General features: G+C 39.7%; 1 protein-coding gene across 3 annotated transcripts; it reads right to left on the bottom strand.

Moving 5' to 3' along the window:
- Positions 1 to 5,173: 5,173 nt before the first annotated feature.
- DHCR7 (7-dehydrocholesterol reductase) lies at positions 5,174 to 13,846 on the bottom strand. 3 transcript variants are annotated; one of them, XM_074884888.1, is made up of 10 exons: positions 13,745 to 13,846; positions 13,012 to 13,095; positions 12,178 to 12,272; positions 11,522 to 11,625; positions 10,397 to 10,619; positions 9,636 to 9,726; positions 8,757 to 8,970; positions 8,098 to 8,302; positions 7,070 to 7,201; positions 5,174 to 6,478 (listed from the first exon to the last, which is right to left on the bottom strand). In XM_074884888.1, the coding sequence occupies exons 4-10, from the start codon at positions 11,617 to 11,619 to the stop codon at positions 6,014 to 6,016; spliced, it is 1,428 nt and encodes a 475-aa protein (XP_074740989.1). In that variant the 5' UTR covers positions 11,620 to 11,625; positions 12,178 to 12,272; positions 13,012 to 13,095; positions 13,745 to 13,846; the 3' UTR covers positions 5,174 to 6,013. The 3 variants fall into 3 exon arrangements, with proteins under 3 accessions (XP_074740989.1, XP_074740988.1, XP_074740990.1); XM_074884887.1 differs by lacking the exon at positions 12,178 to 12,272; XM_074884889.1 differs by lacking the exons at positions 12,178 to 12,272; positions 13,012 to 13,095 and having other exon boundaries at positions 13,745 to 13,835.

Genomic DNA, 13,846 nt, shown 5'->3' on the forward strand with positions numbered 1-13,846 from the left:
TTCTTTTTCAATGACCAGCGATGGACATGGATGCATGGTTACAGACACTACTGAACTGGGGCAAGTACTACTGCAGTGTGAAGTGTATCACACCAAGAAAATCATAACAATGTCACATGAATTAGTTATTTTCTATTCCAGTACTTACACAGCCTGCAAAAGTTTCATTGTCCTCTTGAGATGTTTCTGTTCTGCTTCCTGGCATACTAAATTTGCCTGTAGGTCAAAGAAGGACAGACTAAAGCTCAATAAATGTACTTATTCTACAAGTTCATTCTCATAACCAGGCTGTAAATATTTTTGACTTACAGTCCTTAAAACATCACCTTCCAAAGGGAGATTATTAACAGAAAAATTAGCTAATTTATGTACAAATCTTAAGATGAGTCAGGGAAGAAGTTATTTTGATTCGATTCTTTCAGTATTTTAATAGTAAAAGAATTGAAGCCATTTTCATACTAGAGAAATTTGTATTAATAATGTTACCATATAGCATAAGATTAAATTCAGCAGTCATAATTTTTAGTTCATGTCAATGTCAAAACTATATCCTAGAGTTTTACATTCACTGTAATCACAGCAGCATGAATTCATTTCATGTAGTCAGTCTCTTTGCATTTATAACTGATGGCTGATAATGCAAAAGGCAAGTTTAAGAGTGCTATGTGTGAGGAAAACTCTCCGCTGGTTTTCCTGAAAGCAGTTATCTTGCTCTACTGTAACAGAAGTGGAAAAAATAGAACCATTCTCTTCTCCCTAGCCACTAACTTAACTTAAGCTTACCTTAAACATTTCCTCAAGCACTCCTGACTCCCCGTAAAAAAAGGTACTAAACATTTTTATAGTCACAATTGACAAATTCTGTTCAGCTGCTAACTTAAGCCTTTCATGTTTCAAGAGATACATATCTGTAAGGCATTAAAAAGCTAGGCAGAGATTAAAATGACTGTTCAATTTTCCATGAATAAAATCTACAACTGTAGCTTGACTTAAGTTTTGCACAATGTTGTGGTTTTGGTTTTGGTTTTTAATCTAGGAATTACCAAACTGAATTAAATTGTGTCTACATAGTTTAATATCCTGCTTAAACAAAAAAGGCTTCATAAATTGACTTCTGTAGTAGCCAACTGAATTAATCAACTCTTTCATAACTCTCTTGAACTGACAAAAAAATTTGTTTAAACTCTTTGTCAGAACCTTTAACTTGACTAAGCTTAGTAACTCTTGCAACTTTTTTGTTATTAGTTCATAACCTGGATTATAAACCATATTTATATGGATTGTCCAGACAAATATTTGGAATTTGAAAATAAAATTCTTAATTTGCAGTAGCTACAAGCTCCACACTTTAATCATACAAAAGATATTTCATTAGTTTTGATTTTTGCAAAAGCATGGTGGATTTTTTTTCCTTTTATATTTCCCCCTTCTGAACTAATCTCTTTCCAGCTTTCACTTCCTTACTCAGAAGAGCTTTCCTGTGGTTTATTCTTGTAATCATTCTCTGATCCTTCTACAATATTTCACAGAGATGTGGCTGTTGCAACATATACATTAGAGTTTTTTTGCTTTTGATTTATACTATGTTAAGGTGATGAAACATATATTTAAAATTACCTTGAATTGCAAACTTGTTACATAATTAAGGAAGAAGATTAAAAAAGGGTTGGAATAGCATAATTTTAAAAAAAGTAGTTTCATTACCTGTCCAGTTGCCATAAAGTAGATCCATATTTGTAATCTAAAAATAAGAACAGAGCTTTTTTTTTCCATTTTGATTTGACACACACATTTAGGCTTTTTTTTCCCCTTTATGAATTGAAGCAGAAAAATATGCTATTGCAGTTTTATTTTCAACTGCACATCACTTTTAGCTTTCAATGAAGATAGTGGATTATTTAAAATAAGGAAATAATGCAGTGCAGCTCTAGGTTAAGGTTAACACATGATCAGAATTTAAGACTGATAATTTAGAGCAGCAAGTATTTTGTGGCTGCCACCATGAGGCAACAGTATGTACTTCTGTTGTCATTCATCTTGTCTGACTAAAACCGGAACTGAGCAATCACATTTCATTATATTCTAAGCACAGCACTTCGGAGTAGCCACGCAGTTGCTCAGAGATACAGATTTTGAAAAGGAAGTTTACATATTTATGAAGATGTTTACAGCCTCAATGCATTATGTATGCTACAGTCCACCACTGCGTTGTGTCAGCATTCTTGAGGGCTGGATGGGAATAAACTGAACTGATAAACTGAACTGTAGCTTTGCATCAAGAGTTAGAAGAGATTAACCGTCCTCATGTCGAAAGGCGGAGCCCCGATCTAGAAATGCTATCGTATCGCGATGCCACCTAGTGACAGGGGGTTTAAATGTGGAAAGCATCTTCCCTCCCTATAGCTATTGGGAGATCCACTCCATCTGCAGATCGAATGCTGACAGTCTATCATGGTGATACACTAGAAGATCGTGATTTATTTTTTTTTCTCCTTAGGATCTATGGCAATCTGGAATTTGCTCACCCTGTTGGGCCCTGCTCAAGTAGGCATTTGTTACTTTTCTTCCCACAATAATCCAACCAGACTACTTTGTTACTGTCCCAAGTAATCATCAGAAGCTTTTGCTGTATTTCCCATTAGTTATAACCCAAGTTAAATAAGTACCATTTTACAGATATTGGCAATTCTATATTTTAAATTCCCAGCATCCTGGGAGAGGATACGCTCTCAAAATTTGATAGGTGATAGTATAGTATCAATAAATATGAAATATCAGGTATTTCAAGCTGGACTCTGCTTAGAGTACTGCTGCCACACTACTTATGTTAGGATGAAGCTTACAGAATAGATAAAAATGTTTCTCATGCTTCTTCAAATATCATTTATTTTTAAGAAATACAAACCCGAATGGAATTAGGACTTTCTTTTCCAGCCAGATGCAGATCCCTGTATACATACAGTACATGCTCAGTCTGTGCGCCACACCGATGGAACAAGGAAGATCTGTAAGGACAGCAGGCAAGCCCTGAAGAGGCAGAATCTGTCATCCTTGCAACAAATATGATGTGAGTTTACCCCAGTGATGGCCTCTTGCCTGAAAAAACCTTGTGACTAATTGCCTCCTACCATGAGTTTAACAAACTGGCCGATGAAGAGTTCTCACTCACGGCAGCTAGGCTAGCTGCAGGGTAAAGCATTTGCAGCAGGAGTAGCAGTCTGCGTCACAGAAACAAGATAAAAGTGCTTCCATGCTCCAATGTCAGACAGCACAGAAAATCTTTTGAGCAATATTAGATGGAACAGAAATTGTCTAGAAGAAGCATTTGAATGCATAATGCTGTCATTACTCACAATACTGCCCTTTCACTTCAAATTTCCCCAATTTTATTTTTTAAGTGCTGATATTTTTATTGGTCTTGAATGGGCAATTTCTTCCACTAATCATCCAGGATTTATCAGTGAAAAGAAGGGAGCATACTGTGCCGTGCAAGGCTACCATGATTTAGAGTCCAGATTACCTTGCGGTAGTTCAATAACCTTGGCATTAACAGCAAGCTGTCAGTGCCATTTCCAAGGCTACTGAAGAAAAGGATGCAAGCGTGGGGCCTTAGGGAAGCTGAGGAAAGAAACTGTCCAATTACTCCAGCAAAGTCAGGGACAGCCTAAAGCAATGCCACGCCAGCAGCTGAGGGGGTCCAACAGTCCTGAAAGCTCACACCTCTGCACCGAGTTCTCTCAAATTGACTGTTTTATAAGCATTGCTCCTTAGTGAACTGTTAGGATATTGGGCTTTATATTTCCAGTAAAGGCAGTGATTCCCCCCTCCCTGCCTTTCAGTATTTGTATTGAAAGTCTTCACTCACAGGAGCGCAAAGTCCCAATGTTCCACCTCAGCAATGTGTCTGTTCCCAGCGAGCGTGCTGTTATCATGGCCATCATTCCTCCTCCCACCGCACCGTTTTGAATTGGCTGCTGCATCTAAACAAGTTTACAGATACAAACATGTTCAAAAGCATCATTAATTGAGACAGCCCACTTCCTATGAAGCTGTTTCCAGACGCATAGCTACAGCATTTTGTACCGGGTGCTACACAGAAGGGATTCTGCTTTTTATTTCCAAAGGACAAGGAAATGGTGTCGCCCCCTTCAAACTGGAAGTTCACATGAAGTCAGGAGCTGTAGGAAGGTGAGCTACAATGACCTTTGACATCCAGGATTTATACAAACTCTTCCTCCACTATATTAATTATCCAAAACCCTAACAACTGTGTTGCTTTAAAGCAACACACAAGCCTTAGGACACCTACCTCCATGATAAAGCCCAGTGCGGAACTGTCACACAGACAGAAAGATTGAACTGTGACCTTCAATATAACTGAAACTATGAATACTTCTATGAAGTTTAGTACTGCCAATTGCATCATCAATTCAATGTGCTTAAATATACGGATTTTAAGCACTATCTGGCAATATGAAGACATTATAAAGTTTGTAACCAGCCATTTGGTTACTAGACATGTTACCAGAGAACTTTTAATTCCATGGGAATGCTTTGTGGTTTGGGAGTGGCAATGGTCAGATATGGCTACTCCCAGCCCCATGAAAACACTGTTGTTAACAACACTGCAATGTACTGAAATTGTTACCTGCAAAATGGTGATAAAATACTTATGAGGTCTGCTGGTGCTAAAACTAGGTTTAGAAGAACTTTCTCTAAGAAGGCATCTCTATACATACTCATACATCCAGCTCTGAAACAAAGCCAAATTACAAGATACGTTTGTTTTCTAGGTTTGGAGAGAACCTTTTTCTCCTGCCAAAACCATCCATTCAGGGAACATGGCAAAAAAACCCAAACACATACTCACCAACACATCTCATTCAAATCTGCCATGAAGATCAGTGCATTTGGCAGCTCCTACAAGAAACCGATTTACACAGTTATCCACTTACTGCAAAAACTAATTGTATATTTATGTGTAAAAATAAAAAAATATTGAGCCTTTTAGCTTGTTACAAGATGCATGGTTAATACTATGATCCCTCTTTCTGTTTATTTGTTTCTCCTTTATGGATTCTTGAACCAGCTCTTGGAATTACACTCTTTGAAGAGCTCCCTTTGAACCCAGTAACTGTTTGAAAGGTAACTATGTAACAAGAGAAGAAATAGCTTAAGAGAAAATTGGCAGTATTTTTTACTTGTCTTGGAACGAAGCATTTATTTCTTAAACTTTTACAAATAAGATTTTTACAAATGACAAAGTTTTCTATCCACACTAAAGAAATCAACGTATGCTCAGTATCTTCACAAAGCAAGTTTGGTTTCAGTATCAAAATAACATCCAGTTGGTCATGCACCATATTCTCAAGTGTTGTCAAGTAATGTAACTTCTGAATTATACCAATTTATATTAGCTTTCACAGGTGTTTGTATTAGATTACAAAAATCTTCCCACACACCAGTTTAAGGTGAGGATCACCAGTTCAGTATTTCCCCAGTTGACCCCTTGGAAAGCAACAAATAATAAAACCTCCTTTCGGGAGTTACTGACTGGGTTATGACTGTCACAAGCAACCATGCCATACAATTTGTTTCATAAACAGATGAGACAACTGTTTCCCTCCTCCCCTAAGTCACCGAAAACTGGTTCCAGAACCCTGCTACTCTGAAGGGTAAGGCCTCCTCCCGTCTTTGGGAGATTTCAGGAGTCTCAATACATGTAACTTTTCTTCAAAACCAAGTTAATTCTGAGAGAGGAAAAAAAAAAAAAAGTTCAGGTAAGAGACTTCTAAGAAAACAGGCCATTTCAGTGCCTCATTTCATTTACTTCAAATACAGTCTGCCTGCATGTTCCTTCAGTACAGCAAGAATATCATCCAGCCACCTTTTCTCCTTCAGAACGGGATGAGTGTCCTTCACAAAGTGTTTTTGTTAGTTTAACGATGTGGATCAACTCACTTCACCTCCAAAGAAAGTTTCTTTTTACTTTTCCCTGGATTCAGTGTTAGCCTTAAAATATTCCTGGTAGGAGCCGGTAAGGCACTGCAGCAGTGTAGCGCTTCCAGTCCTTCCCGTATTTGCTGAAACAACGGTGTTCATCCCTAATGCAGCGGTGGGTTAGCAAAATAGTCATATAAAAAATGTAGAAGTAAGGCAAGATGTGTTCAAACCCACAAGCCAGGCAATAGGCCAGGGAGCCCATCAAATCTCCTGTGTAGTTAAAATGGCGTGCCCACCCCCAGAACCCCGAGGTCAGCAGTTTGCTGTAGTACTTGGTCCCATCCACGGACATGTAGGAGCACTCGATATACTCCGGTTTCTTCCCCCATATCTTGCAGTTGCCATTTGTCCGACGGAACAGGTCCTTCTGGTGGTTGGTCGTTCTGAAGATGTAATAGCCGATCATGCCCAGTATCAAGATCCCTATGGCATTAGCTGCACACAGCTGGACAGGGTGGTAAACCAAATACAAACCCTGGGGAGCAGAAAAAGAGACAATTTACTTGAAATGTACGCTCAGGATGCCAGACTTATTCCTTGACCTACAGTGACCCAGAACAGAGTAGAAGAAAGAATAGAAAAATCCACCCTACCAGTAAAACTGTGGAAGATTTTCAGAAAACTCTGCATCCTACCTTTTTTTCTTTTTTCCCTCCCCTCTGTCCAAAATTCTATTTGTTAGGTGGAACAAGAAGAAGAGAGAAGTTGCAAGGATGCAGACCAACCAGGACAGAAGAAAAGAAACCTGAACAAACCACCCACCAAAAATATCCTCTACATGCAGGAGTACAAAAAGGGACTGCAAGGATTCAGAAAAAAAAAAAAAATACACAACAGACAGTGACAGAAAAGGGCACAAAAGAATGTGAGGAGAGGAAAATATGTCAATTCCACGGATGGACAGTAAGCTTTTCTGCAAGTGAATTGTTACAAAGGATGTTGTAATGGTTACTCAGTATTCAAACTGTCTAGAAACAATTTAAGATACAAATCCAACCACTGTGGAGAATGTTTCTGGAAAGCTTATTTCCTTTTAGCCCAAACATGTATGGTACTACATTTTTACCTGCAAAGTATAGAGGTAAGGCAACCACACACAGTCTCCCCAGCCTAAATACCATCCAAAATGATCATGGCAGATATCAATGGTTTTCAAATACCAGGCTTCATTCCAGAAAAAGTCCAAAACATAAATACCCTGAAACAGAACAGTTTCACATTAATAACAAAGCACTGTCACCAGTTATCTTGATTAACAGCATCAGCCTAATCTTTCTGTGCTGTCTTGCGATAAGATCTCAAAACTGACTTCTGGTTTTATTTTAACACCTCAAAAATAGGGCATTAAGAGGAACATCACACAAACATACTGCATGTAAAGCAATGATAAGTAATGTAAAGCAATATCACCCAAGGTAAGTAAGGCAAGTGTGCTGCTGCAAGGACATACACTTAGGAAGTGTACTGGCATTTGACAACCCCTACCTCTCTTCCGCTGAACGAGTCGTGTGCTTACAGAGAGGTGGAATAGAGCTTCTATCGAGTGGGCCCCCGTGTACACATATTAATGAATAAATCCAAACTATTATCTATACTTATTACTTTGGGGTCTCCTCAGTAGAAAGCACAGCACCTGACTGGCTATTTTTAGATGCAGAGACATCTATAGTTCTGCATGTCTCACACACAAAAAGTTTAAAAAAAAAAGTTAGGTGCGGTGCTGCCCTCAGAAAAAACACCAGCCCAATCTTGCTCCAACTAAAGCCACAGAATTTGTCATTGTTCAATTTGGATTCAGAGCAGGCTATGCCTGTTTCCAGAACATAGGCTCAGAAAAGTATCTCTTATTTTAAATTTACACTGAAATCTGCTGGTGTAGACATGACCACTGGTGGCACACCAAATGAACAGAGCAGAGTATTTACAGCAGCACTCTGAATGAATACAAGTGTCCAAAGAACCAAGTCCCAGTCCATCACCACTGTTCAGGCCAGGAAAAACTGTTTAAGTTCAATTTCAATGCAAGTAGTTTTTTTCTGCTTCAATAGTAGTTTATTTCTAAATTGATTTCTTATTTTTCTCCTCTGCATTTACCTGAAGGACATTGACGAGGATCATGGAGTTGGTTACTTCACCATACAGCTCCTGTTGTTTAGCAGCATAGGAAAGGTTAATGAGAGTCCAGGCTACAATACCAGGGCGCCCATTGAAGAACAGCTTGAAATCAAACCACTTTCCTATTCGAGGGTTAAATTCAATCCCCATCATGTAGTCATAAAAGAAGTTGCCAGTGAATTTGCTAGAAAGTGTAAAAAATGAGAAGTGTATGCAGTTATACACAGACGTCATTACTATTCTGACTACACATTTCAGATTCACTTGATAATAAAAATGATAAAAGTATATGTTGTGCAAGATAACACAAATTGATCCAACAAAGCACTACACAAGTAGAGATACATTTTAGCTTCAAAGGTACCGTAGTTTATTCTTGGTAACACTTCTGAACAGTCTAACATAACCTTACATCCATCCTATGTGTGACAAACAGTGTCACAGCTTCTGTGACACTGGGGCTGCCAGTCACACGACATGCAGCATGAAAGAGGATGGTGCTAATGAAGCAAAGAACCAGTCATACGCCAGCCTATCCCTCTGTGCCAGTAAAATACATTCTGTCATTATTATTCTGTGCAGCATTCAATTTATATATCTGATTACCTAGTATTCTCTCATTATGAAAACTCACATACCAGTCTTTGGCATTGGTAGGGAAAAAGTAGCTTTTAATCATTGCAAATGTGGAAACTGCATATCCCAGGATATTGGCACACCACAGGAGAGGAATCCAGTTGTCAAAAATGATGGTGGGTGAGAACCAGTGGAAGTAATAGGCATTTGCAAACCATAGCACATGGGTAATGATCCAAGCCTGAAGTCCATTGATTTCATACTTATTCACTACACCTAAAATATGAAGAAAAAATTGAATGTTACTGTCATATCCATTAGTGCAGCTTTTTATTACTATGGATATGCATACAGTACACAGAGGCTCAATCAAGTGCTCATGAAATGACCTTACTCTCCTCACCCTCCCAATTAAGTATCCTGTGGCACTTTTCTGAAAGTTTCATTAGACTCTGCCGTAACCATCAGGCTTTGTTAGGCTGAGTTTTCCTCTTCACTCTTGCTTCACAAAACAGTGAATTTGGAGTCTCTCCTAAAACTAAGGTAAAAGTTACCCTTTGCAACACTTAGTTCACATCATGCATTTTGTTCAAGTCTTCTGGGTTAACTTAGCTTCAGCAGGTGCAACTGCACTGACAAACACTATCAATAGTCCACTGCTGATTTTAAGTGCCAAAATGATCAATCTGTATTTTCCATTGCTGGCATGGTGCCTGCCATATCAATAGCTTTAGTAACACTAAGAGAGAGAAATTCTATCATTTATTCTAAAAGATGACGTAGATTGCTTCATTTCTGTTTGAAGTAAACCTATGAGGAAGGTGAAAGCATTTATGTCCATGTTTCCTCCAGATACATACGGGTTATTAAAGATCGTAAGTACAGAAATACTATCATTTGAAAGACTGTATGGTGTGCATATATTCTAAGGAAGAACTTACCAACAGGGGTGACAGCACCTTCTTGTACACCTCCTACATATCCAGGAATAAATTTATGGCAGAAGTCAGGAATGAACACATACAAAAACACCTAGAAGAGAAAGTATGTATTATACCAAATACAACACATGGCAGTTTCCGTTAAGTATCTCATAAGCAAACAGGGCAAGATTTACCTCTTGGGATTTTAGACTAGTAATATGTCCAAGCTATTAAACAATTCTAAAGATGTTCTTCACATGTTGTCACCCTTTTTTGGTGGGGAGGCAGGACAGTTGGTAACTAGATCCAGATCCTTATAATTTTATTTGAAGTTAATCTGTGTTATATGTAAGTTGTTTTTAAATTTGGAAAAAAATTGGACTCGTTTGGTAAGTCTGAAGATATTTTACAAATGTGAATTATATTTCATATATCAATGTTCTTTTCCTGTCTGTCTATAGAAAATATCAGCCCTTCTGCAGTGTTAGTTTATGATATATTTATGGTGTATTAATTTAAAACAAACTGATATTGTTGTTATATAGTTGTTTTTTCTTAAAAACACCAAGGAATATGTCACACAAGGAATATTTGCGTATATTTCTTACACATTTATTTTTCAAGTTTATAAGCTTCTTTGGGATTCAAAAAAGCCACGGAAAGTGAGAAACACCAAAGAGCAAATGCCAGACATTCCATTGTCCTTCATGTAAAAGGATTAATCAAACAGCTGTTTAAAAAACCAGCCACTACACCTAGATCATAACTCAATAATATACCTGGAAAGCGACCCAAAGGGTATAGATGCCAGCAGCCCTATAGGTCAGTGTAGGAGTCTTGTTCCAGATGTCAGACAGATGTTTTTTCTCCGTGAGCAAGTCGATGACTGGATCAATCAGAGAGCAATGGTACTGGTCGCAGGACATTATGAAGTAGTATACAATAAGTGGTGCAAACATGAGCAGGAAAAGGATGCTTGCCAAGGAAAACCAGTCTACCTCCCTGTAATCCAAAAAAGAACTTTTTTTTTCCAGCTTTCAGTTAGAACAGTGGTTTGATTAAGGCAGGCAATTTTTGCAGTGGACTTTCTATATTAACTGGATGAAAACAGAAAATATTTCCAGGGCACATACATTTCTTTGGGTCAAATAACTAAAAAACTTAGCATGTTACATACTTTACTACAAATGGTTATAAAACTCTGCTAGTTGACCAGAGCTACAGAATAGGTATTATCTCCCCTCCAAAAAGCAGATTATTATTACAGCCTTCATATTTTTGATGGCAATCATGGGTATAACTGGTAGAGTATTCGCCGGAAGTGGTAACAGAATCACAAGAATATTACGCAAAGCTTGGAAACACAGAAGAGACAGACAGACAGACCTTGGACAGCCATTAGCTGAACTTGCTCTACCACACACTGTCTATAGTGGCAAACTGTATCAACACCCATGGCTGTTTCCAGCTGCAATAAAATACTCTACTAATACTTGCACAACTCTTTGAGAAGAGAGATATGAGTCATAAATCTTGCTTTGGGCAGGAGATGTCAGCTGGCAATACCACAGATGGAAGCCTGTCCTCCAAATGTCAGGAAATATTTTGTTCAGCCTTTGAAGGAACTACAAATTTTACTGATTTTTATGATTTGCTTTCCTTTTCTGCAAGGAGAACTGTATTTTAAACCGAGCCATCTGGCAAGCTCTCTATCTTAAAAATCTTGAAGAACTCTTCTTTGGCATCTGTTACTACAGCTCATTATCCTGGAGCTTTCAGGAGATGGGCAATGCAACAATCTGTTATTAATAAAGTGAGGTTTAAAAGGAATGTAGCATCTGTAAGAGTAAGCATGAACCAATTTGAAATACAAGGACTAATTAGGGCCCATCAGCTTCTCTCACCATGCTCTTCCCCACTGGACTTGAGATGTTCGAGTATGATTTTGGGTGTTTTTATGTTTTCTTTCTTCAGAAGGTTTTTTCTCCTGATGAGCTGCCATGATGTCCTGCATGAAAGAAAATATTCATGGTATTACTCCATCTGGTTCTCAGTAATTCTTATGGCTCTACAGAAGAAAAACACAAATGAAAATTATTAAAAACTATTATATAGCCTTCTGATTACAAGGAATTTGGGGGAAGAGGGTAGGAAGGAAAAAATCCTTCCCAATTCCTTATGATCTTATATTCAGCAAAACATAATCAAAACACTCATGTCAAAGTAACCCATTAAACTTCTTGCTAACTGGAAATTTCTTTTAAGATATATTGTATAATATATGGTTTCTTACTTACATGTAAGACGCAAACGAAAAAACCTGTTTTGCCATGTTCTTACAAATCTCTGAAAATAAAGTTCTGTAACTAACTGCCTTTCTTAATTAGAGAAATTGTTACTGTTGTAACATTATTGGTACTGACCCCTTGCTCCATATATGTTAGCTACATCAAAGAAAACACAGTTAGAGTGTGGGAGCCCACTCCAGTTATTTGCATTAGTTTTGCTTTACAATAGTAGTACTAATTCTTACACGGAACAATACTAGTAAGAATTTTACCAAGACAGAAAGGCTCTTATTCAGGAACCATCAGAACTGGAAATATTTAGGTCACGTGAAACCTCTGATGTCATTTAGCCCAACCTCACTTGCCCCTGCGGAGAGCAAGGACAACTTAGAACAAGTTGCTCAGTTAAATTCTGAGTATTTCTAAGAATTCCACCTGATTTGTCAGTCCTACTGAGAAAGCAGGCCTCTTTTCTAAGAGACCCAAAAGAGAAATCCTAGGTTGAGGATTGTCATGGTGTTTAGGTTAGTTTTAGGCTCTTATGTAGCCAAACAGCCCAGCTACTTTGTAGAGCTCAGCCTGCAGAGCACTCATCAAAAACCTGTCTGTAGCTGGCAGCACCTGGGGTTTTGTGCAAGATCCACCCACACACACCACTTACCATTAATCCTACCAAACAGCACAGAAGCAAGATCGCTATCTAACTACTGGAACTAGAAACAGGCTAGATGAGAAGGGCTGGCATTTAATACATTGTCCATGGGATCCGTGCTTCCCCCCTATTTAAACGCCAACAATTGCCACCAAGTTTTGCCCTTCTACAGAGCAATTTAAACAAGTGCCTGCTTAGGACTATTCCCTAAACAGACACACCCTGTCTGCTGGCAGTAACAGCCTCTCATGTTCAGAACTATTCCCATGTCACTTAACACACGTTAACACTTCTGGATCAGGACTCCTGCTGAAATCATATTCCTATTAATGATTATTTCTATAAACGCAAGCTTTCTGTTACCCCACTAAACACACCCTGAATATTGCTTTCCTAAAGCCTTTGTCTGCTTCTTAACAAGAGCCTGAAGCAAACCTCAGCATTCAAATATCACCTGGGCAGAGAACTCAGGAGATGCACTCTTCCTCTGCGTCCAAACTTCAGGGCTTAATGATGAAGTACTGTGTTGCTGCTCACACTGTGTTAAAGCAATAATCATGTCAACCACACAATTCACTCGGAAGCTCTCCCCATTTGGTGCCTAACCCACATATCTAATGTACAGTTCAGAGTGAAGTTCACATCACGTCCTTTCAAGCAGTAATAATTCATGTGTTTGGTGCTCTTCATCAGCATTCTCTGGACTTACTGAAGAGAATCGCGATCAGTGTGGCAAAAAAACACTTTTAGATTTTGTCCCACAAAAATCAGGCAGACTCCTGTTCACGAATATCTATTTTAAGGAAAAATCCCTAGGTAACACGCCCTGCTCCGCAGAGCCCCGTGTTTTGCCGCGGAGATGAACCGCGCCAGAGGTTGCCCAGGAGGGCTCCGCAGACCCACGGGGGCAGCGCCTTCCCGCCGGGCGGGCCCCTCACGCCAGACACGGGTACCTCGGGGAGCGCTAGCGGGAACGGGAGGGGCCGCAAATCAAAACCCACCTCCGGAGTCCGGGGGCACTGACCGAGCTCCCTTCCACCCGCCTTGGCCCCGGCGCCACCCCGCCCCTCGCCAGGGCCCAACATGGCTCTCCACGAGGCACGCCCCCCCCAGCCGCAGCCCCCCGCGCACCGGCGGGCTCCCCGCTCCGGTGGACTCTGCCCGCAGGCGGCGCGGGGACAACTCACCAGGGGAAGCTGCCCGGTGCCGCCCGTCCCCCCGCCGCAGCCGCGCTCCTACCGCTACCGGCGCGAAGCTCCGCACCCGCTACCGGCGGCACTCCCGCTCGC

The sequence above is a fragment of the Strix uralensis genome, chromosome 15 (genome assembly GCF_047716275.1).
Source record: "Strix uralensis isolate ZFMK-TIS-50842 chromosome 15, bStrUra1, whole genome shotgun sequence".
NCBI classification, from domain to species: Eukaryota; Metazoa; Chordata; class Aves; order Strigiformes; family Strigidae; genus Strix; species Strix uralensis.

What these genes read in the sequence shown, in the direction of transcription:
- DHCR7 (XM_074884887.1), bottom strand. Translation starts at nt 11,619, where the DNA reads ATGGCAGCTCATCAGGAGAAAAAACCTTCTGAAGAAAGAAAACATAAA. An exon ending in TCCTCGTCAATGTCCTTCAG is followed by an intron (nt 7,202 to 8,097) that starts GTAAATGCAGAG and finishes GTTCTGTTTCAG; the next exon opens with GGTATTTATGTTTTGGACTT. An exon ending in CTTACCTCTATACTTTGCAG is followed by an intron (nt 6,479 to 7,069) that starts GTAAAAATGTAG and finishes TCTGCTCCCCAG; the next exon opens with GGTTTGTATTTGGTTTACCA.